Source organism: Erinaceus europaeus, chromosome 12 (assembly GCF_950295315.1).
Source record: "Erinaceus europaeus chromosome 12, mEriEur2.1, whole genome shotgun sequence".
Taxonomy (NCBI): domain Eukaryota; kingdom Metazoa; phylum Chordata; class Mammalia; order Eulipotyphla; family Erinaceidae; genus Erinaceus; species Erinaceus europaeus.
In genome coordinates this window covers 41406598-41434001 of record NC_080173.1, presented here as the reverse complement: position 1 = coordinate 41434001, position 27404 = coordinate 41406598, and the positions used below count along the sequence as shown (strand labels likewise).

General features: G+C 43.2%; 1 protein-coding gene across 4 annotated transcripts in view; it reads right to left on the bottom strand.

Moving 5' to 3' along the window:
• Nucleotides 1-361: 361 nt before the first annotated feature.
• The window catches only part of DHRS7B (dehydrogenase/reductase 7B), a 59798-nt gene continuing 32755 nt past the window's right edge, over nucleotides 362-27404 (bottom strand). For 3 of the 4 annotated variants that reach the window (XM_060203268.1, XM_060203266.1, XM_060203267.1), the window contains 6 exons: nucleotides 23026-23135; nucleotides 10296-10512; nucleotides 10055-10093; nucleotides 9579-9671; nucleotides 2284-2436; nucleotides 362-802 (listed from right to left, as the gene is read on the bottom strand). In XM_060203268.1, coding sequence (XP_060059251.1) covers nucleotides 597-802; nucleotides 2284-2436; nucleotides 9579-9671; nucleotides 10055-10093; nucleotides 10296-10512; nucleotides 23026-23135 — 818 coding nt within the window. In that variant the 3' untranslated portion in view covers nucleotides 362-596. The remainder of the gene's footprint in view (nucleotides 803-2283; nucleotides 2437-9578; nucleotides 9672-10054; nucleotides 10094-10295; nucleotides 10513-23025; nucleotides 23136-27404) is intronic. The other variant, XM_007529671.3, reaches the window with a different exon arrangement.

Sequence of the window (27404 nt, the reverse complement as noted above, 5' to 3'; positions counted from 1 at the left end):
AGTAAGTTCATCTGTTTGGAGGCGTGCCTGGGCCCTCTCAAGGGCAAGGCCAAGGGAGTCAACAGAGAACCTGAGTAATTTTTTGTAGGGACTAAACTGGGGCCACAGACTGGATCAAATGACCAATCACGTCAGTCCATTTGTTAGGCTGACTGAGACACTGGGACTCTGTAGAGGTCTGTGAATAACTTAAAAATCACAACTACAGTCCTCCCCCTTGCGAACTGGAGGTGGATGCTGCAGATGTGAGAACAAGCCAGTGAGGTGAGAATGGCTTCTGATTTCAGGACTGGAAATTTTTGAGATAGAGACTAGGATTCAAAGGAAGTGTGGTCCTTTCAGTTCTTGAGGGCCAAGACTCTTAATGTTACCTTCATTTATTTCATCGTCATCATCTTCGAGTTAAAACCCAGCTCCATCATTATTCCTCACCTCTGAGAATTTGATTGCCTTTTTGGTTCCATTTCTTCAGGAGAAAGTGCATCTCATTTTCCCACCCCTGAGACAACACAAGTGTCCAGTAATGTCTCAGCAAATGCAGCCATCCCGTAAGGCAGCCCCACTAGGCGCCGCCTGCCCCGGCAGCTCTGCCAGTACTAGGAGTTCTTCGATTTTTGCTCCTTCCTGGCCCTAGAGGCCATGAGTCTAAAGAAAAGCCCAGGAGCTAGAGTTCGCAGGTAAATGGCCAAGGAAGGCAAGAGGTCGGCCAGGATCACATCTTTCTTCTTCCTTCTCACAGCATTGAGAACATCTTGGGCCACTTCCACAGGGCTTCGGCCCTGGGCTGTGGTTGTGTCCATAACTAAAATAAAACAAAAGAAAAGTGAGTGTGGAAGCTGATGGCCGTTTCTCAAGACAGCAGCTGACAGGACCTCTGGTGGTTCTGCTGGGTGTCCCACAGCCTGTCAGAAGGCAAGTGGTGTGTACCTCCTCTACTTCTCCTGTTTTCCAGTGAAAAACCACACTGGATCAGTGTGTGGGGGCAAAGGAAATATGGGCAGCACAGAAGACAGTGCCCAATGTCAGTGTCAGTGCCCACACCATTACATCTGCCTCATGTTTCTGACAAAGGCAGAAGAGTGATCCAGCCCTTCTGCAGCTGAAGAGAGCCCCACCTTCTTGCCTCAGGAACTTTTCTACCTGCTCAAACAAGCAAAGGATGCTGGGCAGTCAGCCTTGTCTCCTGCAGCTTGGCTTTAGGATTATCAGACAGGAGAGGAAGAAGACTGTGATCCCCACATGCTCACTGAAGTAGGAGCAAGGCAGACAGGAACAGACATCACATCTCCCCATGTCAGGTGCTGACTGTACACAGCACAAAACAATCCTGGGCTTGTTTTAGGCACAAGAAGGCAGGGCTTCAGGAACTCAGGAACTGTTAGGCTGGTTAATAGTAACTGAGGTTCCTTCTTCCTTGGTGATATGATAATCCTGTTGAAGACAGGGCCCACTGGCAGCACAGAGAAGAGGCCCCTAGCACAGACTGCCTGAAACACTTACCAGTTTACCCAAAATGGCTGAGCTTCCTCAGAGTTTGTCTTCAATGTGTTTTTGAAAACTAAGGCTTATTTTTCAATGCAACAGGAATTATAAACAAAAAAATTCTTCTAGGTGGAAACACTGTGAAGCTTTCTGTCCCCTTCCTCTTAATGCTGTCTGCTGTGGGCAATCTCAGGCCAGGCTAGCACAGGAGGTACAGTGCAGGCCTTAAGAGAGCATATCTAGAGGCAGGGCATAGCCTGGCAATGCTGCAGGAAGGAAAGCACAGCCCCTCCCATAGCACTGGCATGTAGGCAGAGGCTGACTTGTCTCTGTGGGGCTCAAACCCTTAAACTGGGCTCTGAGTGGTGTGACTCAGTCTGTCTCAGGTTGATTGCCACTAGTGATTCTGAGACTTGTATTCCCACAGAGCTGGGGTCTTCTTGCTGGAAGGACCCCAAAGCCAGTCATTTCTCAAGTAACTGTGGGTGGGGAACCTATGGGCCATGTAACCTCTACTTCCTAAGAGGTTAACTCTATTTCACTGAAGCCAGGTTAGTTGCAAGTTTGGCAGCATTTTGGCCTGAGGACTTCCTTTCCTGCCCTTAAAGTCTTGACCTCCAGGGCTGTGCTCTGAGAGCTGTGCTGCTGACACTCTAGCTAAGGATGGTAGGTTATAACAAATACCCACATATTAGCTTGTACACTTATATTCAAATGAAAAGGTGCAGAGAATCACTCAGGAATGAGCAGCACGTTCTACTAGAGCTAACAGCTTTTCACAGAAGAGAAGCCAGGCCTCACCTCCATATCTTGACCCATTAGCAGTGAGGGCATTGAGGGAGAGGTTGGTGTGGATATAGCCAGGGCTGATCACCGTCACCAAGATTTCATACTGTTCCATCTCTGCACGCAGACAGTCAAAGAACGCCTGGGTTGCATGCTTAGAGGCTGCATCTGCAAAAGCAAAAGCAAAAGCAGGTATTTAGAGTCAGGAGAGTTAGCTGATGTGGCCTGGAACAAGCCCACAGTTATTTCCATTTAGTCTTAAAAAAAAAAAATAGGGCAGGGGAGATAGCATAATAATTATGCAAAGAGACTCTCATGCCTGTGGCTCCCAGGTCCCAGGTTCAATCTCCTGCAACACCATAAACCAGAGCTGAGCAGTGCTGTCGTTAGAAAGAAAGAAAGAAAGAAAGAAAGAAAGAAAGAAAGAAAGAAAGAAAGAAAGAAAGAAAGAAGATATTCCATGTTCATGGGTTGGAAGAATTAACATCATCAAAATGAATATATTACCCAGAACCATCTACAAATTTAATGCTATCCCCATCAATATCCCAAGCACATTTTTTAGGAGAATAGAAAAAATGCCACAAATGTTTATCTAGAACCAGAAAAGACCTAGAATTGTCAAAACAATCTTGAGAAAAAAGAACAGAACCGGAGGCATCACACTCCCAGATCTCAAACTGTATTATAGGGCCAAAACTGCTTGGTACTGGAACATGAACAGACACACTGACCAGTGGAATAGAATTGAGAGCCCAGAAATGAGGCCCCACACCTATGGACATCTAATCTTTGACAAAGGGGCCCAGACTATTACATGGGGAAAGCAGAGTCTCTTCAACAAATGGTGCTGGAAACAATGGGTTGAAACATGCAGAAGAATGAAACTGAATCACTGTATTTCACCAAATACAAAAGTAAATTCCAGGTGGATCAAGGACTTGGATGTTAGACCACAAACTATCAGATACTTAGAGGAAAATATTGGCAGAACTTTTTTCCGCATAAATTTTAAAGACATTTTCAATGAAACGAATCCAATTACAAGGAAGACTAAGGCAAGTATAAACCTATGGGACTACATCAAATTAAAAAGCTTCTTCACAGCAAAAGAAACCACTACCCAAACCAAGAGACCCCTCACAGAATGGGAGAAGATCTTTACATGCCATACATCAGATAAGAGTTTAATAACCAACATATATAAAGAGCTTGCCAGACTCAACAACAAGACAACAAATAACCCCATCCAAAAATGGGGGGAGGACTTGGACAGAATATTCACCACAGAAGAGATCCAAAAGGCCGAGAAACACATGAAAAAATGCTCCCAGTCTCTGATTGTCAGAGAAATGCAAATAAAGACAACAATGAGATACCACTTCACTCCTGTGAGAATGTCATACATCAGAAAAGGTAACAGCAGCAAATGCTGGAGAGGGTGTGGGGTCAAAGGAACCCTCCTGCACTGCTGGTGGGAATGTCAATTGGTCCAACCTCTGTGGAGAACAGTCTGGAGAACTCTCAGAAGGCTAGAAATGGACCTACCCTATGACCCTGCAATCCCCCTCCTGGGGATATATCCTAAGGAACCCAACACATCCATCCAAAAAGATCTGTGTACACATATGTTCTTGGCCGCACAATTTGTAATAGCCAAAACCTGGAAGCAACCCAGGTGTCCAACAACAGATGAGTGGCTGAGCAAGTTGTGGTATATATACACAATGGAATACTACTCAGCTGTAAAAAATGGTGACTTCACCGTTTTCAGCCCATCTTGGATGGACCTTGAAAAAATCATGTTGAGTGAAATAAGTCAGAAACAGAAGGCTGAATATGGGATGATCTCACTCTCAGGCCGAAGTTGAAAAACAAGATTAGAAAAGAAAACACAAGTCGAACCTGAAATGGAATTGGAGTATTACACCAAAGTAAAAGACTCTGGGGTGGGTGGGTGGGTGGGGAGAATACAGGTCCATGAAAGATGATGAATGACATAGTGGGGGTTGTATTGTTAAATGGGAATCTGGGGAATGTTATGCATGTACAAACTATTGTATTTACTGTTGAATGTAAAACATTAATTCCCCAATAAAGAAATAAATTATTAAAGAAAGAAAGAAAGAAAGAAAGAAAGAAAGAAAGAAAGAAAGAAAGAAAGAAAGAAAACCAAATAAATGGACAAAATGATTACAGAGGGGAATCAGGCAGTATGCAGTGGGTTAAGCGCACGTGGCGCAAAATCCAAGGACCGGCATAAGGATCTCAATTTGAGCCTCAGGCTCCCCACCTGCAGAGGAGTCACTTCACAGGTGGTGAAGCAGGTCTGCAGGTGTCTATCTTTCTCTCCCCCTCTGTCTTCCCCTCCTCTCTCCGTTTCTCCCTGTCCTATCCAACAACGATGACATTAATAACAACAATAATAACTACAACAATAAAAACAAGGGCAACAGAATGGAATAAATAAATATTTTTAAAATGATTACAGGGGCTGAGGAGCAGCAGAATATGTGTCTTATATGTGGGAGGCCCTATGTTCAATTCCCCACAACACATAAGAGCAACAAAGATAAAGTGGGTAGAACTCCTTGGAATCGTAATGCTTTGGTGTCTCACAAAAAAATAAAATAAAAATTGGGCTTGGGAGGAAGTTCAGTGGTAGACTGTAAGGCTGACATCTGTTAAGGCCCTGGATTGGTCCCCTAGCACTGTATAAAAAAATTAAATTAAAAGCTGAGTTTAGGTTAAGTTACTATAGAAATATTCATAATCTCTAAAATTTCTTGATTTAGAGAAATAATTATGTCTTTGTTTTTAGAAGTCACACCAAAATATTTACAGTTAAAGAGTATCATATCTTCAGTTTTCAAAAGTGAATTTTATAGGGACCGGGTAGTGGCACAAGTGGTTAAGTGCACGTTACAATGCTCAAGGACCAGGGTTTGAGCCTCCAGTTTCCACCTCAGAAGGAAAGCTTTGCAAGTGGTGATGTTGTGGGGTAAGTGTCAGGAACCACCTGAGACCAGTTCAGTCAAATTTGAGTCTTTATTAAGCTGGCTGGTGACTACACTAAAGCACTGCTCAGAGTGCAGTCCCGAGCTCAGTAGAGCACACTTATTTATAGGGGTAGGTGCAGGAAGCAAGCTAGGTTACAGAAGCCAAACATGCGGTGGTTAAGGTGGTCTATTACTGCGGTCAGGACAACCCGTTATGGAAACAGTCAACAATCAATGATTAATCAATAATTTCAGAAAACTAAGATCTACTTGTTGGCAAGTAAAATGGTTGCACAGGTTCAGGTTCAGGTCAAGATGGAGTCAGTGATGCTAAGAAAGCGGGGACCCTGTAGCAGTGAAGCATTGTTGCAGGTATCTCTTTGTCTCTCTCCTCTACCACCCCTTTTCCTTCTCGATTTCTGGCTGTCTCTATCCAATAAATACATAAAGATAATATAAAAGTGAATTTTATATACATCAATATGAATTTGTGTACATATAAAGAGAGTCCAGGGGGTGGCATAGTGGTAAAGCATTGGACTCTCAAGCATGAGGTCTTGAGTTCAATCCCTGGCAGCACATATACCAGAGTGATGTCTGGTTCTTTCTCTCTCCTATATTTCTCAGGAATAAATAAATAAAGTATTTTAAATAAATAAATAGAGTATGACAAAGCAATATAATAAAACACAAACAGTTGTGGAATCTGTGAGAAGGCTATACGGAAGACCTGTATACTATTTCTGTAACTTTAAGTTTGATATTACTCCAACTTAACAGTTAAAAAAAACAGGTAAAATGGGAGTCAGGCAGTAGTGCAGATGGGTAAGCGCATGTGGTGCAAAGGCAAGGACTGACATAAGGATCCCGGTTTGAGCCCCCTGCTCCCCACCTGCAGGGAGTCACTTCACAGGTGGTGAAGCAGGTCTGCAGGTGTCTATCTTTTTCTCCCCCTCTGTCTTCTCCTCCTCCCTCCATTTCTCTCTGTCCTAGCCACAACGATGACATTAATAACAACAACAATAAAACAATAAGGGCAACAAAAGGAATAAATAAATAAAATATTTTTTAATCTCAAAAAAATAAAGTCAATAAAAATGTTAAAAAAAAATCCAATGTCTACTGGCTACAATATTCAAATAGTACAGATGGATATAACATAAAAAACTGAAATCCAGTGTCTTCCTTAGTTCCACCCCTAGATGTGATAGTTTCTCAGAATTTATACGTGTCTGGTTTTTTTATTTGTATTTTAGAAATGAGTTCACACTACATATTCTTCCCACAACAGCTTTCTTTATCTGATGACATGAACTGGATGACTTGCTGCCATACAGACCTGACAGGTCACCAGGTAGAGCACCTGCTTTGCTATGTGTAAGGCCCTGAGTTTGAGCCCTGAGCCACATGGGAGCACCACAGATGGCACTAGGGACCACCATGTATAGTGGAGTAGTGTCTCCTGTCTCTGTCTCTGTCCCGCACACTTTTCTCTCTATCCCTCCTTTTCTCTTTTTCTAAAAACAAACAAAAAACAGGAGTGGGGGGTCAGGAGACAGTTCACCTGGTCGTCACACGGGTGAAGACCCCAGCACAATATAAGACTATGCAAAGCACCAGGGGAAACTCCAAAAATGATGGAGTAGTGCTGTGATGACTCCTCTTTCTGTCTTTGTCTGAAATTTAAAAGTTTGTAGTGTACTGGGTGGTGCTGCACCTGGTAGAGTGCAGGTATCACAGAATGCAAGGACCTGGGTTCAAACCACCAGTCTCTCTACATGTAGGGGTAGTTTCACAAGGATTGAAACAGTGCTGCAGGTATCTATCCCTTTCCATATCCCCCTTCCCTCTCAATTTCCAGCTCTCTCTCTCCAAAAAAAAAAAAAAAAAGTTTACCATGAGCAGTGGAATCATGCATGCCAGAGGTCTTGACAAAAAAGCAAAGACATTTCAGCTTTGTGCGTGCCACACTGGGGGGTCTTTAGGACAAAAGGCAGCAGTGTGGGAGCCATGTACTTACTTAAACAGGCATCACCTCCATCTACAGTGCTCAGTCCTCCTCTCAAACCCTCCATGTCACTTAAGGCATCTCTTTTGGTCCTCATGAGAGTCGTATGAAGGAGACATGGTTGCTCTTGCATCGTATAGCTGAGAAAACTTTAACTAAAGTAGCCTCAACCAGCCTGGTTGTTATGAGCACCCTGACTTAACATGTCGGACTACAGTCACAGGCCAAGTGGAGCAAAAAGCCAGTGAAGTTAAATAAAAAGGGAAGTTTGCAAATAACTTAGTACAAAGAATACTGCCTATCTTTTACCTTGATTTACCTATTATGAGCATTTTACCTCATTTGCTTTATCACTTGTGCATATGCATATATAGCATTTATTCTCAAATCATTTAAGTAATCTTAGAATGCAGCTCTCTGCTATGGAGTTGAAACAGAATGATGGCAAACAGAAAAATAATAAGCACAGAGACAAGTATGGGCAATTTACAAAAAAGCTTTCATCTACAGTTTTCTCATTTCATCTTTAAAGCCCCTTACTGTATATGTAAGATTAATCCCAACTCTCACTTTATAAGAAAGGAAGCAGACTCCAACACCTTGTCCAAGGACAAACAACTAGAATCAAAAAGTAAAGCTAGGGTCCATATCTCAGACACGGTACGGTTTACTTTCACTTCTATCCAGGCACTTGGATACTGGTGACTGTCTGGTCACAGAGCTGACTGGCACTGCAGCTGTAATATGCAGTGTCCAGCACTGGGGGTGGGCAACAACAGGCAGCTGCCAGTACTTCCTTTCAGAGGGTGAGCAAAGAAAGAGTGACATGGGCAGATTGTGAGATCACCTTTAAAATATGTTAAAATAGGGGCCAGGCATTAGGCAGCAGGTTAAGCACACATGACATGAAGCGCAAGGACCAGCGTAAGGATCACAGTTCAAGCCCCTGACTCCCAACCTGCAGGGGAGTCACTTCACAAGCAGTGAAGCGGGTCTGTAGGTGTCTATCTTTCTCTCCCCTCCCTCTCTTCCCTTCCTCTCTCAATTTCTCTCTGTCCTATCCAACAACAGCAATAGTAATAATAACAACAAGGGCAACAAAAATGAGGGAAAATGGCCTAGAGGAGCAGTGGATTCATTGTGCAGGCACGGAGGCCCAGCAATAACCCTGGTGGCAAAACAAAACAAAATAAAAAAAACAAAAACTGTTAAAACAGGGTGGGGTAGATAGTATAATGGTTATGCAAAGAGACTCCCATGCCTGAGGCTCCAAAGTCCCAGGTTCAATCCCCAGCACCACCATAAACCAGAACTGAGCAGTGCTGTGGTTTAAAAAAAAAAAAAAATCTGTTAACAAAACTAGGGTGGGTAGTGGTGGATGTTAGGGATCCAGCACCCTGTGGTGGTAGAGGAGGAGAAGGATGGTTTTGTAGAGGGTGAGCTGACGTCTATCCTGGGGTGATGTGAAACTATACCTCTGTGAAACAATAGTCCTGTAAAATCAGTGTTTCCCCAATAACATGGTAATGCCAAAACTAGACTGCTTGCTGGTGCAACATTATGGCAGACAGATGAATGAAATGAAATTTCAAAATGTTGGTGGAATCACAGGAAGGCAGTTCCACAGCCTTAAACTTTTGGTTCTAATATTTCCACTTAATAGTTAGATGTTGTAAGACGGGCACATCATTGTTAATGGGCAAAGACCAAAGGGGGAAAATATCCTCAAGGAAAATGACTAATTGTCAGAGTCATTTAATAATTACTATATATCACTTAAAAGGATCCAGTAAATCTGTATTTGCTGACATAGAAAGATAAGTGGGATAAACCACAAAGCAGTGTGCACACTGTGATTTCATCTTTCTTTCTGGTCATATGTAGCAAACAGTTTGGAAATACAACTTATTGACATGATAGATGGTAGTGATACAACCACTGCCAGCACTTTACCCACAGTATTCAGAGTAACTCAACATTCCCAGCACCCCTCCAACAGTGGAAATACCCAGTCTCCATTTTTCAGATGAGAATTAAACAGCAACATGAGTTGGCAGCACTGATAGTGAGCCTGGTTGGGGGGTGAGGGTGGGAGCATAGCCAGGGTCACACACAGGCCCCAGGAGAGAAGCTAGGATTTTAACTTGGGCATGCTGCTTAGAGAAACACATCCTGATGATGGTCTTTCACATTCTGTAGCAAGCACTCCACTCCTCTACTGTCTGATTCTATACAGTGAGTGTATTCCTGTTAATAGGGAAAAATAATGCCAGCATATGTGGAAGACACAAGGAAGTACTCACATGCTGACCGGAAAGGAATGCTGATTCTTCCCTGGATGCTGCTGATGGCCACAATGTGTCCTTGTCTCCTGGTGATCATGTCGGGCAGGAGTGCTAAGGACAGAGGGCAAAAGCTTTAGGAGAGGACTCTTTCTCATGTCACTGCACTGTGTGCTGAGAGGAGGTGACTCTACTTGCATTTAATTAGAATACCACAACGTGAACTGTGAGAGGCCCCTGGGGTAGAGAGCCATGCTTTGTGAAAACTTTCTGACCTCCTGAACCCAGCACCCAGTCAGCATGCCAGCAGGAAGAGGAAATGGAAGGAAGCAGACAGAAGCAAAGATGCAAAAAGAAGCTTAGAAAAAGAGAAGTACCAAGCTATATAACAATACCCAATATAGCATGGACATAGGCAATGTTCAGTTAAAAAGGAACCAGTTAGGGGTTGGGTAGTTGTACACTGGCTGAGTGTACATATTACAGTGCACACAAACCTGGGTTCAAGCCTCCAGTCTCCACCTGCAGACAGAAAACTTCACAAACAGTGAAACAGTGCTACATGATTCTCTCTCTCTCTCCTTCCTTCCTTCCCTCCCTCCCTCCCTCTTACCCAATCTCTCATTTCCTTCTTTGCTTTGTCTCTATCCAAAGTAAAAATAAATGAATAATTTAAAAAAGGAACCAGGTGAGTGAAAACGATGCCAACAAACACTGCTCCTTTCCTAAGCTTGTTACCTTTTGTAAGGGCAACTGGACCAAAGTAGTTTGTCTCCATGACTGTCTTGTCCACATCAATGGTGGTGTCCACAATGGTGCCACGGTAGCTGATGCCTGCGTTGTTGATGAGGACATCCACATGGCCAAAGCACTGCAGGATCTTGCTTGCTGCTGCAGCTATGGCCCCAAAGTCTGTCAGGTCAAAGGCCACTACATAAGGCCTATGTGTCTGCACCTAATCAGACAGAAACTAAATATACCTTCACAGGAACAGGCCATGATTATGTGCTCCTGCTTTTCAGAGTACTGGGACTGGCTTACTGACTATGAAATGACATGGGCTGCAGCACCTCTATTCTCTAAGATGTGGCCTGGAGGTCCATTGTTGGAGAAGTCCGGGAAGTCCACCAGGCCGCTGTTTCCATGAGGTCCAAGTGGGTCGACCCAAGGCTCTCCCCTCTCTGGGTCAGACAATGGCAAGTTCCCCTGACTTGTGAACTAATGACGGATGGCTTCTCCGAATGGGGGCTACCTTTCTTCACATGCCCTTCCTCTCCCCTTAAAACAAAGGCCAGGAATTATTGTACATTGTGTTTGGCCAAACTTGAAAACCACCGCAAACTCCTGTTACTCAACTGCCCCCTTCCTCTGAAGTGCCTGTAATTTACCCCCTGGGAAAATTACATTGTGAGCTTGTGATTAAACCTTGTATGGTAACTCTTCACTTGTGATCAAATAGTTTGTAGGTCAAAATGTGACTATGCATTGTGTTGTCTTGTGTTTGGGTTAATGATTACCTTAACCATCTCTCCCTGTGCAGTGGGTATATCTGCTTGCTTTCTCTCTCAGTAAGTCTCTCAAAGAGTGGCCCACTTCTCTGAGGCCTCTCCTGGAGCTGGATGAGTCTAGCATGATTCTTGTCTCTCTGTGCACATCGCCCCCAACACCAGAGCGACATCAGAGCCACCCCAGGACTCCCAGGGGGTCACTCTGACCTCCGTCCTCCAATGGCCAGGGAGGCGGGGAACCCAGAGCGACAGCCTGTAGATTGGCACCCGAACAGCTGCCTTTCCTATAGCAGCCTGCCATTATGAAGTGCTTAAATTGAGCAAAATAATCTGTAATTTTCCATGTAAGCACTCCCCTGAAATCTGCAAGCATTCAGATAGACTCTAGAGTTCCAAAATAACCACTTCAGAGACTTTCTGCCAGTATAGTTGCCCAGGTGGAAAGATGGAGTCCTGGCACTGTCTACTCTTGTTATTATCTTCCCTGATTTCACACTGCACCCTTGTGCCTTAATGAACTAGCTTCCAGTGGGAAGCCACTGGAGCTAGATTAGTCATTCATGTTTCTAACATTTCCTTCGTGGAATATGTTTCTATTTATTTGTTTTTACTTTATTGGGGAAGGGTTAATGGATTATAGTTTAAATGTTGACACATATACATATATATATATATATATATATATATATATATATATAGCCAAATCAAGGTACTTTCCTGCCACTTATGAATTCCATGTCATCACCATGGATTCATTAATCTAGGCTGACTCTCCCCCCACCCCCATATTTTTTGGGGCCAGGCAGATTGGTATTATTTCAACCATTGACAGCTGAAGTAGATTCTAGTAGCTCTAAAAGTCACACCTGGGCTAAGGAGATAACAATGGTTATGCAGAAAGCTGTCATGCGGAGTCGGGCAGTAGCACAGCGGGTTAAGCGCACATGGTGCAAAGCGCAAGGACAGGCGTAAGAATCCCAGTTCGAGCCCCCGGCTCCCCACCTGAAGGGGCGTCGCTTCACAAGTGAAGCAGGTCTGCAGGTGTCTATTTATCTCTCGCCCTCTCTGTCTCCCCTCCTCTCTCCATTTCTCTCTGTCCTATCCAACAACGACGACATCAATAACCACAACAATGTTAAACAACAAGGGCAACAAAAGGGAAAATAAATTAATTAAAAAAAAAAAAAAGAAAGCTGTCATGCTTGAGGCTAAGATCCCAGATTTGCTCTCTGATAACCACCATAAGCCAGAGCTGGGCAGTGCTCTGATTAAAAAGAAAAAAGTAAAATAGTAATAAATAACAAAGGAGTAACACATGGATTTGTGTTTATTTGTTTGGTACTCAAAAATATATTTCCGAGAAAATGGACCCATGGAAGCCCAAATGGACTTGGTAGTCAGACTGCCCTAATAATGGTGTTTTTTTTTTTTTTTTTGCCTCCAGGTTTATCACTGAGGCTCAGTGCCTGCACTACAAATCCACTCACTGCTCCTGAAGGCCATTTTTCCCATTTTGTTGCTGTTGTTGTAGTTGTTATTGTTGTCATAGCTGTTGTTGTTGGATACAGAAATCGAGAGAGATGGGGAAGACAGAGATGGGGAGAGAAAGACCTGCTTCACCGCTTGCAAAGAGAACCCCCTGCAGGTGGGGAGCTGGGGGCTCGAACCGGGATCCTTACTCCGGCCCTTGCGCTTTGCCCCATGTGTGTTCAACCCGCTGCGTTATTGCCCAGCTCCCACCCCCAATAATTTTTAAAGATAAAGGAAGACATGGACAGAGGCAGAAAGTTGACAGATAAATGAAATAAGACTACTAAAAAATAAAGAAAAAAATTATAAAAACATTATGAGGCTCAAAAGTGCAATAATTAAAATGAAACATACATGGGTATTCAAAAGCAGATCTGAGAATGCAGTAGAGAAGGCAACTGAAATTGAATCTGAGAATGAAAAAGAAAGAGAAGTGAACACAGTCTAATGTAATATTATCAAGTGGATCAGCATAGTGGGAATCTGAGGAGAAAGAAAAGGCTAGAAAGAATATTTGAAGAAATAATTGCCAAAAACTTCCCAAATTTAATGGAAAATATGAATCTATACATGTATGGTGCTCAGTACCACAAAGGATAAACTCAGAAAGCCATGTTAAGCCAATACATTATAACCGGGGGTCGGGTGGTGGCTGGGTGGTGGCGCAGTGGGTTAAGCACATGTGGCGCAAAGCGCAAGGAATGGCGTAAGGATCCCGGTTCACTCGAGCCCCCGGCTCCCCACCTGCAGGGGCATCACTTCACAGGCGGTGAAACAGGTCTGCAGGTGTCTATCTTTCTCTCCCCCTCTCTGTCTTCCCCTCCTCTCTCCATTTCTCTCTGTCCTATCCAACAACGAACAACATCAACAATGGCAATAATGATGACCACAGCCAGGCTACAACAACAAGGGCAACAAAAGGGGAAAAAAAACGGCCTCCAGGAGCGCTGGATTCATGGTGCAGGCACCGAGCCCAGCAATAACCCCGGAGGAAAAAAAAAAAAAAAGATACATTATAACCAAACTATCAATAGAAAAAAAGTAAGAGATAGGAGATCCATAAGGAAACAAAGAACTTGGATAACATTATAAACCAACTGAATCTAACAGGTATATATGGAAGACTATTCAACAACAGCACAGTGCATTCTTGAACACATACGGAATGCTCTCCAGCAGGTACCAAGTTCTCAGTAGATTTTAAAAGCTTGAGGATGTAGAATGTCAATTTACATGACTGAGGTCATAGAAGAAATAGGTTTAATTCCCGGCACCCCACTCTGCTAGAGCTGAGCAGTGTTTCAGTTCACTAGCAAAATAAGTAAGTCTATGGGGGGGGGGGCAGGTGGTGGTGCACCAGATTAAGTGCACATAGTGCAAAGCACAGAGACTGGACTAACAATCCCAGTTTGAGGCCCCCGGCTCTCCACCTACAGGAGGGTTACTTCACAAGAGGTAGAGCAGGTCTTGCAGGTGTCTTATCGTTCTCTCCCTGTCTCTATCTTCCCTTTTTCTCTCAATTTCTCTCTGTCCTATCCAACAACAACAACAAATGGAAAAAAATGGCCACCAGGAGCAGTAGATTCCCAGTGCAGGCACCAAAGCCGTAAGTCTAAAAATACATTTTGAGGGGTGTGGGTAGATATAATAATAGTGATGCAAAAAGACTCTCATGCCTGAGGCTTCAAATTCCCAGGTTCAATCCCCCGTACCACCATAAGCCAGATCTGAGAAGTGCTTCAGTAAAAAAAAAAAAAAAAAGTTTTGAAAAACAGATGTCTATATATAAAGTATCTTTTCCAAACACAATGTGATGAATAAATCAATAACAGGAGATAAAATGGAAATCAAACCATTCTCCTAATCACTGTCTCAAAAGAAATCAAATGGAAAATTAGGAAATACTTAGACACAAAAATGAAAGCCCAATGTAACAAAACCAGATCAAGACCTTGCCCTCAGTGGATCAATAATGGCAGAGAATGTTCCATCCTCTGAAGGGAGGCTGGACAACATACAGTATGCTACACCTGAGGAAGATGGGTCCTGATATTGGGGCAGCCTGGAACGTTCCTACTCACGACCACAGAATGTGAGCTCAGATCTACAGGGATGCAGAGGCCACATAGGCTCCTAAGCTGAATATGGGCCCCAGATCACATCAAATCGATGGGATTTACAGTCAACAATATTTATACCCCTTTCCAATATTTGGGAACTACTCTCTTTCCTGATCCAGCTTTCTGGTCCTTTTTCCAGCCATGACATCATCTCACCAGACAATAACTTGGATCCACCTGCATATCAGATGTCAGGCTTAAAAAAAAAAACCAAACTAGAACAGTCATGGGCCCTTTGGAATATAACTAAAATAGGCCTACTAACTATCTACAAAACTGAGACCCCCCCCCCAACTCATCATCTGAACCATACCAGCCTTTAAGTTCATGATTAGTCAACAATTTGTTTGGCTTTATATGTTAACTCTTTTTTCAGCCACCAGGTTCCAGATGCTAGCATGATGCCAACCTGACTTCCCTGGGCAGATGATTCCACCAATGTGTCCTGGAGCCCCGCTTTCCCAGAGCCCTGGCCCACTATGGAAAAAGAGAGATAGGCTGGGAGTATGGATTGACCTGTCAACGCACATGTTCAGCGGGGAATCAATTACAGAAGCCAGACCTCCCACCTTCTGCACCCCATAATGACCCTGGGTCCATACTCCCAGAGGGTTAAAGAATAGGAAAGCTATCAGGGGAGGGGATGGGATATGGAGTTCTGGTGGTGGGAATTGTGTGGAGCTGTACCACTTTTATCCTGTATTTTTGTCAGTGTTTCCTTTTAATATAAAAAAAATAAAAATAAAAAAAAAACCACAAAGATCCTTTCAGAGAAGTCTTTCAGAAAACTAGAAATAGAAGGGGAAATTTCTATACATAATGGGTGTTTAAAAAAAAAAAAGCACATGATAGATGTTCAACTCATCTTACATTAAGGAAATGCAAGTCAAAATCACAATGAGATACCACTTCAAAGTTTCTAGGACGGGTATAGTTAAAAAATATTAATAGGGGACCAGGTGGTGGTGTACTCGTTTGAGCACACAGATTATCATACACAAGAATGCAGGTACATTAGTTGCCACCTTCAGGGGGAGTAGTTAAACAAGGCTGCAGATATCTTCTTTCTCCCCTTCTCTATCTCCCAACCCCTCTCCATTTCTCTCTCTCTCCTATCAAGTATAAATAAGATAAAAATAAATTTAAAAAAGGGGAAAAATTGCTACCAGGATCAGTATATTCACAGTGTAGGCACCAAGCCCCAGCAATAACCCTGGTAGCAAATATATATATGAAAAAGAAGAGAAGAGAAAGAGAACCAAAGTTCACTACACTACAGCACATGCAATGCTGGGAACTGATCTTAGGATGTCACATGTAAGACTGCAATACTTTATCCACTGTGCCACCTCCTGGACCACTAATATTTTTTAATATTTATTTATTACCTTTTGTTGCCCTAGTTGTTTTATTATTGAAGTTATTATTGTTGTCGTTCTTGGATAGGATAGAGAGAAATGGAGGGAGGAGACAGAGAGGGGAAGAGAAAGACAGACACCTGCAGACCTGCTTCACCGCCTGTGAAGCGACTCCCCTGCAGGTGGGGAGTCGGGGACTCAAACTGGGATCCTTGCACTTTGCGCCATGTGTACTTAGCCCACTGCACTACCGCCTGACTCTCTTTAATTTTTTAAAAATATAGAAAAGAGGAAGTGTTGGGAAGGATGGGGGTAAACTGGAACACTTATGCATTGCTAGTGAGAATATAAAATAGTACACTCCAGTGGAAAAGTTTGGTAGCTTCTCAAAAAGTTAAGCATAAAAGTACTCCATGGCCTAGAAATTCCACTCCTAGATACATAGCCAAAACAAACAAACAAACAAACAAGCCAGGAAATTTAACGAATACATGTACATCGATGACTATCAGAGAATAGTTATGATGGCCAAAAGGTAGAAACAATATTATGTCCACCAAAGAATAAACAAAATGTTTACACATACAGAGTAACACTGTTCTGCATAAAAGGGATAAAATTCTGATGCATGCTATAATATGAATAAACTCTGAACATATGCTTAGTGAAATAACCCAGACATACCTGAACAAATATTGAGCTGTCAGAAGTTACGACATGTTTTTCTTTTTTTTTTTATTTTATAATTTATTTCTTTATTGGGGAATTAATGCTTTACATTCAACAGTAAATACAATAGTTTGTACATGCATAACATTCCCCAGATTCCCATTTAACAATACAACCCCCACTATGTCATTCATCATCTTTCATGGACCTGTATTCTCCCCACCCACCCACTCACCCCAGAGTCTTTTACTTTGGTGTAATACTCCAATTCCATTTCAGGTTCGACTTGTGTTTTCTTTTCTAATATTTTTCTTTTTTTGTTGTTGTTGTTGTAGCTATTGTTGTTGATGTTGTCGTTGTTGGATAGGACAGAGAGAAATGGAGAGAGGAAGGGAAGACAGAGAGGAGGAGAGAAAGATAGACACCTGCAGACCTGCTTCACCACTGTGAAGCGACTCCCCTGCAGGTGGGAAGCTGGGGGCTTGAACTAGGATCCTTATGGCGGTCCTTGCGCTTTGTGCCATGTGCTCTTTTTTTTTTAAATAATTTATTTCTTTATTGGGGAATTAATGTTTTACATTCAACAGTAAATACAATAGTTTGTACATGCATAACATTCCCCAGATTCCCATTTAACAATACAACCCCCACTATGTCATTCATCATCTTTCATGGACCTGTATTCTCCCCACCCACCCACCCACCCCAGAGTCTTTTACTTTGGTGTAATACTCCAATTCCATGTCAGGTTTGACTTGTGTTTTCTTTTCTAATCTTGTTTTTCAACTTCGGCCTGAGAGTGAGATCATCCCATATTCAGCCTTCTGTTTCTGACTTATTTCACTCAACATGATTTTTTCAAGGTCCATCCAAGATCGGCTGAAAACAGTGAAGTCACCATTTTTTACAGCTGAGTAGTATTCCATTGTGTATATAAACCACAACTTGCTCAGCCACTCATCTGTTGTTGGACACCTGGGTTGCTTCCAGGTTTTGGCTATTACAAATTGTGCTGCCAAGAACATATGTGTACACAGATCTTTTTGGATGGATGTGTTGGGTTCCTTAGGATATATCCCCAGGAGGGGAATTGCAGGGTCATAGGGTAGGTCCATTTCTAGCCTTCTGAGAGTTCTCCAGACTGTTCTCCACAGAGGTTGGACCAATGACATTCCCACCAGCAGTGCAGGAGGGTTCCTTTGACCCCACACCCTCTCCAGCATTTGCTGCTGTTACCTTTTCTGATGTATGACATTCTCACAGGAGTGAAGCGATATCTCATTGTTGTCTTTATTTGCATTTCTCTGACAATCAGTGACTGGGAGCATTTTTTCATGTGTTTCTCGGCCTTTTGGATCTCTTCTGTGGTGAATATTCTGTCCAAGTCCTCCCCCCATTTTTGGATGGGGTTATTTGTTGTCTTGTTGAGTCTGGCAAGCTCTTTATATATGTTGGTTATTAAACTCTTATCTGACGTATGGCATGTAAAGATCTTCTCCCATTCTGTGAGGGGTCTCTTGGTTTGGGTAGTGGTTTCTTTTGCTGTGAAGAAGCTTTTTAATTTGATGTAGTCCCATAGGTTTATACTTGCCTTAGTCTTCCTTGTAATTGGATTCGTTTCATTGAAAATGTCTTTAAAATTTATGCGGAAAAAAGTTCTGCCAATATTTTCCTCTAAGTATCTGATAGTTTGTGGTCTAACATCCAAGTCCTTGATCCACTTGGAATTTACTTTTGTATTTGGTGAAATACAAAAGTATTTCACTACTATGATTGTGTTACTGTTATGATTGTATTTCACTACTATGATTGTGTTACTGTTAATATATTGCTGTAGATCAGTAGAAGTTTGATGTATTTAGATGGCTTCTCATTGGGTGCATAGATATTAATAATTGTTAAGTCCTCTTGATTGACTGATCCTCTGGGCATTAAGTAGTGTCCATCCCTATCTTTTTTAATCTTATCTATTTTAAAGTCTATCATGTCAGATATGAGAATAGCTGTTTCTGCCCTTTTTTGTGGGCCATTAGCTTGTATGATAGTTTTCCATCCTTTCACTTTAAGTCTGTGTTTGTCTTATTGAGTTAGGTGAGTTTCCTGTAGACAACATATTGTTGGGTTGTGTTTTCTGATCCATCTTCCTACTCTGTGTCTTTTAATAGGTGAATTCAGGCCATTGACATTTATTGATATCAAAGATTGAAGATATTTTAACGCCATTCTTGTAGAGTTTTAGAGTGTTTTGATATATGTCCTATTTGTGGTGGTCTGGTTGTTTATAGGAGACCTTTCAGAACTTCTTTCAGGGCAGGCTTGGTGATGGTTGCTTCCTTCAACTGTTGCTTGTCTGAGAAGGTTTTGATGCTTCCATCTAGTCTGAATGACAGTCTAGCAGGACATAGTATTCTTGGCTGAAAGCCTTTCTCATTGAGCACTTGATAGATATCTTGCCATTCTCTTCTGGCCTGTAGTGTTTGTATGGAGAAGTCTGCTGCTAATCTTATGGGTTTTCCTTTGTAGGTGACTCTTTGTTTTTCTCTTGCAGCCTTGAGGATCCTTTCTTTATCCTTATTCCTTTCCTACGCTATTTAATATTTATATCGATGACCTCCCAGAAACTTCTTCAAGGAAGTTCATCTACGCCGATGACATCTGCTGTGCAACTCAGGTATCAAAGTTCGACACCCTCGAGGAAACACTCACGAAAGACATGTCTCTGATATTTGATTACTGTAAAAAATGGCGACTGCAGCAAAGGTGGGCGCGAGGAATAACATCATTGCAAGACTGGCCAGCTCCTCATGGGGCGCGAGTGCTTCCACACTACGATCATCATCTCTGGCATTATGCTATTCCACTGCAGAATACTGTGCCCCAGTATGGTTCTGTAGCCCCCATGTCCACTTGGTCGATTCCAAATTTTATTCCTCCATGAGGATAATTTCTGGAACCATCCATTCCACCCTGGTTCCATGGCTGCCAGTTCTTAGCAACATCGCCCCGCCAGATATTCGTCGGGATGTGGCATCATCTAAGTTCATTTCCCATGACTACGCTCGACCGGACCTGCCAATATACGCGGATATCTTCGCCCACCCTGTCCAACACTTGACGTCTCGTCACCCAATCTGGTCCCCTACGCCTACACTGAACTTCTCTGTTCCAGACTCTTGGAAACAGAGTTGGCAGTCAGCTGAGGTAAAGAACAAACACCTCATCACAGACCCCTGCAAGCGTCAACCCGGCTTTGACCTAGCACGTTATGATTGGGCCCTCCTCAATTGCTATCGAACAGGCCATGGCCGGTGCGCAGCTATGTTCCATCGCTGGGGAGCCAGAGACGACCCAAACTGCCCCTGCGGCTACAGACAATGACCCACATAGTCAACGACTGCCACACCTCTCCAGATTCAAAGGAGGTCTTGAAACTTTACATCAGGATCAACCTGACGCTGTTGACTGGCTACGGAAGAAGGGCAAATGCTAGAGGAAGAAGATTCCCTTCCATTCTAAGTATGACATGTCTTGGTGTCTTTAGGTCTGGGTTAATTCTGTTTGGGACCCTCTGGGCTTCTTGAATCTTCATGTCTTTGGTGTTGTCTAGACTAGAGAAATTTTCAGCTATTATGGCCTGGAGAATGCTTTCTTCCTCTCCTTCTCTTTCTTCCTCTGGTAAGCCAATAATGCGTATATTGTTTCTTTTGAAGTCATCCCATAGGACTCTGTTGTTGTTTTCTGTTGGTATGCATGAGACCCCTTCTGTTTCATTTGGTTTAAATCCCCCCTGCTTAACACTATTCTATTTATATAACCGCTGTTAACAAGCACTACCCTCCCTCCAGGGCACTGGTTCAATCCCCACTGTTTCATGATATGTTTTTGCTCCACCCTGATCCTCTCCTTGTCACACTCTGATTGTCACCAGTCACTTTTCTCTCCACCCTCTCTATGTCACATCCTGTTTCCACCCTACTTGGCAAGTATATATAAAGACAGCATTGTGAGTTTTAGGGTACTTGAGTTTAGCTTAGCTCGGCTTAGATTGTGCTGCGTCCTGCATGAATAAAGAGATACTGCCTACAGCTCAACCATGAGTCCCTGGTCGTCTGTTACCCGCCCGTGAAGCCAGCCCGGCGAAAACAACAGTTTTCAGCATCTCTTAATCTCTTTTTGAGATCTCTTACTTCTTTTTTAGTTGTCTCTAATTCATCCTCAATCTTGCTAATTCTGTCTTCAGCCTCATAGATTCTATTCTCTCTGCCCTCTACTGCTTTCTGGAGTTCATCAATTTTGTTGCCCTACTCTGATACTGTTTTAGCTTGTTCAGCTAGTTGCCTTCTTAGCTCAGCAATTTCAGCTTTCAGCTCTCTAATAACCATGAGATAATTAGAATTTTCTTCCATATTCTCATTTGTTGTTCCTGCATTTCTGATTACAATTTTTTCAAATTCTTTACTCACTCCTGTTATTATTTCCTTAGCTAATGTTTGGATGTTGAACTCGTTGTTTTGTGCTTCACCCTCTGGAGGACTTTTAGCTGGACTCTTGTCCTGGTTCGAGTCTCCAATATTTTTTCTTGTTGTTTTAACCATTTTATATATTATGTTATGAGTTCCCTTTATCAGTACTTTTCAAATTATTGATTACTATTGCCTGGATTGACTTGTGTCTAAGTAATTTAATTAAAGGGTTTACCGTGGTGGAAGTTAACAGTTTTTTCAATCCCTGAGTTGGAGCTCAGTGGTGTAAAAGCCTCTTTTTTTTTTCTTCCCTGTAGGCTATGGGAGCCTGAGGGCTTTTAAACTATCAGTAGGCTTCTTAGCTTAATCACTGACTCCTGACCAAGAGATAAAGCAGGGTGTGGCAGAGATAATCCAGTGGTTATGCAAAGAGACTTTCACAGCCCCTCAGCTATGCCACCAAGGTATAGGTCTTCTCCTGAGTTTCCTGGTTAGATCTCTGTCCCCTGGTGTCCCTCCCTGTTGCTGCTCCAGATTCTGAGGGTAGTAGTAATGGAGACTCAGAGTTGCACTTGGTGAGTCTCTGGGGAGTCCTTTCCTCCCTTCAGCTGTCCCCTTGTTGTGGAGCAGACTGGAGGTGGTGTCTCCACTGATAAACTGTTGAACTGTTAGCAGTCACTTAATCTCTCCTTAGGCCCCTCTCTCCTCTCTGTCACCAGCCACGCGTGTTTGTACTCACGGGTGATTTACTGGGTTCCTGTGGTCATTCTAGTCCTGTCTTGTTTCGGTCCGGGTGGTCTCCTTTGGTATTCCTAGTTGATCCGGGAGAGGAGAGGAGTGCTGCCACATGCTCTTAAACGACATATTTTTCAATGCAAAACTGTCATGACTTTTCCAACAACCCTACATTGTACTGTTTCATTTATATGAGGTATATAGACTACACAGATTCATAAACACAGAAAATAGAAGAAAAGAGAGAAAATAGAATTGTGGTTTCCAGGGATGAGAAGGGAGGAGTGAATTTTTGCTTAACTGGTACAGATTGATTTTTTTGGGAGGACAATATAAAGGTTTTGGTAGTGAAGATATTTACACTGTGAATTAATTTAATGAGTTGCACAATTACAAATTACAAATAATAAATTTTTTTCTCCTACTTAAAATTTCAAGTAATAGGGAGTTGGGTGGTAGCGCAGCAGGTTAAGTGCATGTGACGCAAAACGCAAGGACCGGTGTAAGGATCCTGGTTCGAGTTCCCGGCTCCCCACCTGCAGGGGAGTTGCTTCACAAGCAGTGAAGCAGGTTTGCAGGTGTCTATCTTGCTCTCCCCGTCTTCCCCTCCTCTCTCGATTTCTTTCTGTCCTATCCAACAACAACAACATCAATAACAACAACGATAAGAACTACAACAAGAGCAACAAAAGGGAATAAATAAATAAATTTTTTAAAATTTCAAGTAATTGACAGCATGACAACATCTCTTCTGAAACAGAAAAGAAAAAAAGGAAAGAAGGGTGGAAGGGGGGGAAGGGAAAGAGGAGTAGATATGCTTGGTAAAGGGGAAAAAGGAAGAATTCAGAATGAACTTCTTTGCAATGCTTATAAGTAGTGGAACTGGTATTTGAAACCATGATGGTTTTCCTCTGGTCTAGTGGATCCAGTGTGACCATGTGGTTGCCTTGAATGCCTAGCAGACTAGAAGTGGCAACTACCCTGTCAAGTGTCTGCAGAGGATAGACTGTACCACTGTATCCCTTCCCATGGAAAATACCCATCACTCCCACTCCCAGCCCTCCCAAACAACCCCCCTAGTTCACCTTATTGGCCTGAGAAGCAGTGAGTTCTGTGATGAGCTCTTCTAGGCTCTCCTTGTTCCGGCCACAAAGCACCAGCTTAGCACCTGCATCATAGAAGACTTTGGCACATTCTAAGGGAGAGAAGTAAGTTTGAAAGCTGAGAAAACTAAATATTTTTCTTTCCTAACACAGTTCACTTCAAACCTCCCCAACCTTTCAGAACATGCATTTGCTTCTTCACACTTAACATGTATGCACTAGCCCACACTGTGGACTAGACTTGGAGCTATGAATTAAGAGTCCCACTGATAAATAAGCAGTTTCTGCCTTTTGAGAACTCATGGTTAGTGGTGTGATAGACATCTACAAAGCAAGAGGAAGGCAGGAGCTTATGGATAGATGTTAGATACTATGCTGCCCAGAACTTCCCATGACAATCTTCTAGCTCTGAACAAGCTGAGGAGCACTGCTCCATTTTCACAGCTGAGGGAGCTCAGTGAGAGTAAGCAATGCATCCAGTGACTGGGAGTTCCCAGCTATGGAAATGCCATGGTCTGTTGAGGTCTGTGTTTGAATGCAACCCAGGCTGTTGCCAGCACCTTAATCACCATCACCCCTGTACCTTTCAGGACTTGGCCATTCTGTTCAGGGTGCTGGCAGCAGGAAGTGGGCTCCCTCTCAGTGCTTACAGATTCTTTCTCTGCTGTACTTCTCTACCAGATAGAATGGCATTGTGGGCAGCTTTGGGCTCACATTAATATAACTCCCCAGCCAGACAGGACAGGGGCCATTGACCTGTCTTGTCCAAGCTTTGGTGTCAAAATTCCAGTGAGAGACTGTTCAGCCATGCTGGAAGTACAAGCAGCCCAGCAAGGGACAGGTGAGGCCAAAGTGAGGGTCCGGAAGAAGAGGACACCAGAATTCAGAACTAACCTGAAGGGCAAGGGGAGGAGGCAGAAGGTGAGGTCTTCTTGCAATGCCCCCAAACATGTTTAATACTCTTAAAACTTACAGCTTATTAAAAGCAGTACGTATCAGTGGTCAAGAGACCTGATTTGAGGTGGACTTCTTCAGCCCCAACTCCAGACACTGACTGGTTCTGTGAACTTGGGTAAAGTGTGATCTGCTTCTTATATTCTTCTATAAAATGCAAATAAGAATAGCACTGGGATTGAATGAGTTATAGATATAAAAGGAGATTTTAAAAAGCACTATTTTAGGGTCTGGGGAGACAGCATAATGGTATGGCAAAGACTTTCATGTCTGAGGCTCTAGGTCCCAAGTTCAATCTCCAGTACAAGCATAAGCTACAGCTGCACAGTGCTCTTACCCCCACCCCACCCGCTAGGGCCCATACTAGATTTTAGAGGCCTAGGCTGTGACATGTGAGCTTGCTTCCCACCCCAACCTCTCAAGAAGGAACAGGCATGCCATGAGAACATGCCATAAGTGAAGGGGTTGAATTATTACTTTCTACCCCAGAGGGGAAGGAGGTTGTAGGGTTCAGGCAGGGTGTACACCCAAGAAATATCAAATTCCTTAAAACTCAAAAGGTTTCAGAACAGAAGTGGGAAAGAACGTCTAGTGTCCTTCAAGAAAAAGTTCTTTGGCATTTGGATGATCTCAGGGTGAAAAGTCCTCTCTTTTAACGGAACAGCTTTAGCTTCTCTCACAGCTTTCATTTGCCATTCATAGGCCAGCACCTCCCTGCATGTCCCCAGCTAGAATTTCCTGGAAGGAGATGCCTATTAACTAACACAATGCATTTTGCAGGTGAGCTCTATCATCTCCTTTCAAGATTTGATTGGTTCATCCTGACCTATGGCTCAAATCCAGATAAAGCTACAGCCATTGCTCTATATGGAGTGATGAACATACACACACACACACACATGCTGGATAAGGTCAGAGGCAGATGGTGGCAAATGACCTGGAGGCAGCTGGTACATTCAGGTCTGGGTATTTAGACAAGGTGTGCCCACAGGGACCTCACATAGACATCGCAGAGCTAAAGACTCCCCTATAGACTTGGTACTATCTATTCCTTTGAGCTCCTGTAGCACCCAAGTATTTACCAGTCCCCGCACAGTCATGTTTCTCCCAACTCTGAGCCTGCCTGCACTGCCTTACCTGCTGCTGATCCATGCCTGCCTCTTCCCTAGCTGTCTCTCCCTCAGATGAGACAAGGCTGTGAATTCTAGAGTCAGAGATATGGATTCAAATCTTGATTTATCACTTTTTGGTTAGAAGTCATGGAGTAAGTAAAACCTTATCTGAATCTCACTGCACACATGAATGTAGCACTAGGGGGAATACCACAGTGAGAGCAAACAGGACTTGCATGTGAGAGGTCCCTGGCACCACTGATAGCCAAAGCTGTTTCAAGAAAGGGAGAGGGAAATGGAGAGAGAGAGGAGTAAGGAAGAAGAAGAAAATGAGGAAGAGGAGGAGTAGGAAGTTAATACTGCTATATCTGCAGCCAAGAAATAGCTCAGCAGGTATGGGGCAGAAGTTCCATGCCTGCAGCTCCTGGATTGATCCCCAACACCATATGCACCAGAGTGGTGTCTGGAGCCTCTTATCTCATATGAAATTATCTAGTTCATATAAAATAACATAAAACTAAATAAATAAATATGGCCTTCCCTACAAGCCAGGTGTAAATGTGTGGGGCTACGTGTAAGCTTGATAGAGCTTAGGGAGAACTCCCCCCCCATCCTTGGAAGGAGGTCTGAGAAGGTACCCTCTTGTTAGTCTCTCTCAACCAAGGTGAGCAAAGGGGAGAAACTCAGACTTAGTTCTTTCCTTCTTGACTCTCAGGCCCATGAAACCTCACTGCCTCTCTTCATTAATACAGGCCACATGGCCCCTGCCTTAAGGTTCATTTACTCAAAGTTCACCTCACCTTCTGATCACAGAGAACACACCTTATCACACACTCCTAGCAGTGCCCTTTGATGTCCTCAATTTGCATCAAACCTTGCTTATCTTCTATCTTGCCTTAACTGGTTTAACCCCTATTCTCCCCTCAAATGCCTTTGGGTAATTAAATGCCTGTATCTGGAGACTAATTATCTTGACCTTTATGTATCTGCATCAATTCTTGTCATACCAGCCCCCTACCATAGGGGCAAGCCGACCTTTAAGAAACCTGTAATTTATGACATATTTGAATAATGTTCCTTGTTTGGTTTTCTACTTAAAACTTTGCCCACCTACTAATAAAGGAGATCTGAGCACACTGCAGTCTCCCCGGTGTCTTTACTTCATGTCATCCCTTGCGTGAGTGAGAAAGAACTGGTCCGTTACCTTTCTCCTGGAGATCACCCCGCCAGAAAGCCGACATAAATGCCCATTACAAAATGGGAAACTGAAAGCCTTTCCTTTCTCCATTAGACCATGAACTTCTCCAAGAAAAGAACTGTTATCTCTGTCGAGCTCTTGGCCCAGAGCCCAATCACAGGATAGACTGGCTCTGTACTGCTTGTGTTATCACTAAACAAAAAATGCAGCAACACTTGGCCCCAATTCAGGACGCCTCTCAGCCTTTCTGGACTTAGCATCAGTAATGGTTGGTGTGATGTGGTCTATGTACAACATACACTGAGAAAGAGACATCAGCTCTTCACATAGCATGCCACGTGGGGAAGGGAATGACACTGGCCTGTAAATTCATTTGGCTTCAGGTCTGAGTACAGTATATGATTCCTAGGACCTATTGTATAAGTTCAACCTGCTCAATGAATTAGAATGTGGCTGGGGTATTATAGGGCAGTAGCACAGCGAACTAAGTGCATGTGGTGCAAAGCGCAAGGACCAGTATAAGGATCCTAGTTCGATCCCCGGCTCCCCACCTGCAGGGGAGTGGCTTCACAATCGGTGAAGCAGGTCTGCAGGTGTCTGTCTTTCTCTCCCCCTCTGTCTTCCCCTCCTCCATTTCTCTCCTATCCAACAATGACATCATCAACAATAACAATAAAACAACAAGGGCAACAAAAGGGAAAAGAAAGAGAGAAAGAAAGAAAGAAAGAAAGAAAGAGAGAGAGAAAGAAAGAAAGAATGAATGAATGAATGAATTAGAATGTGGCTGAATTGGAGATTCAGGATAAGGGACAGCTGGAGCATCACTTACTCTGTGTTCAGTCCTACTAAGGCCATGCTCACTCAGCAAGGGAAGATGTGGGGAATGTGACCCTAAGGCCACATGCCAGGGATGCAGGCTAAATCAAGAAAAAGACACCTTTTGTGTGACCAAATACAGGATAAAAAGAAAATCTTTTGGGGCCAGGTGGTGGAGTACCTGGTTGAGCACACACACTACAGAGTATAATGACCCAGGTTCAAGCCCCTGATCCTCCTCGCAGGGTAAAAGCTTCCTGAGAGGTGAAGCAGGTATGCAG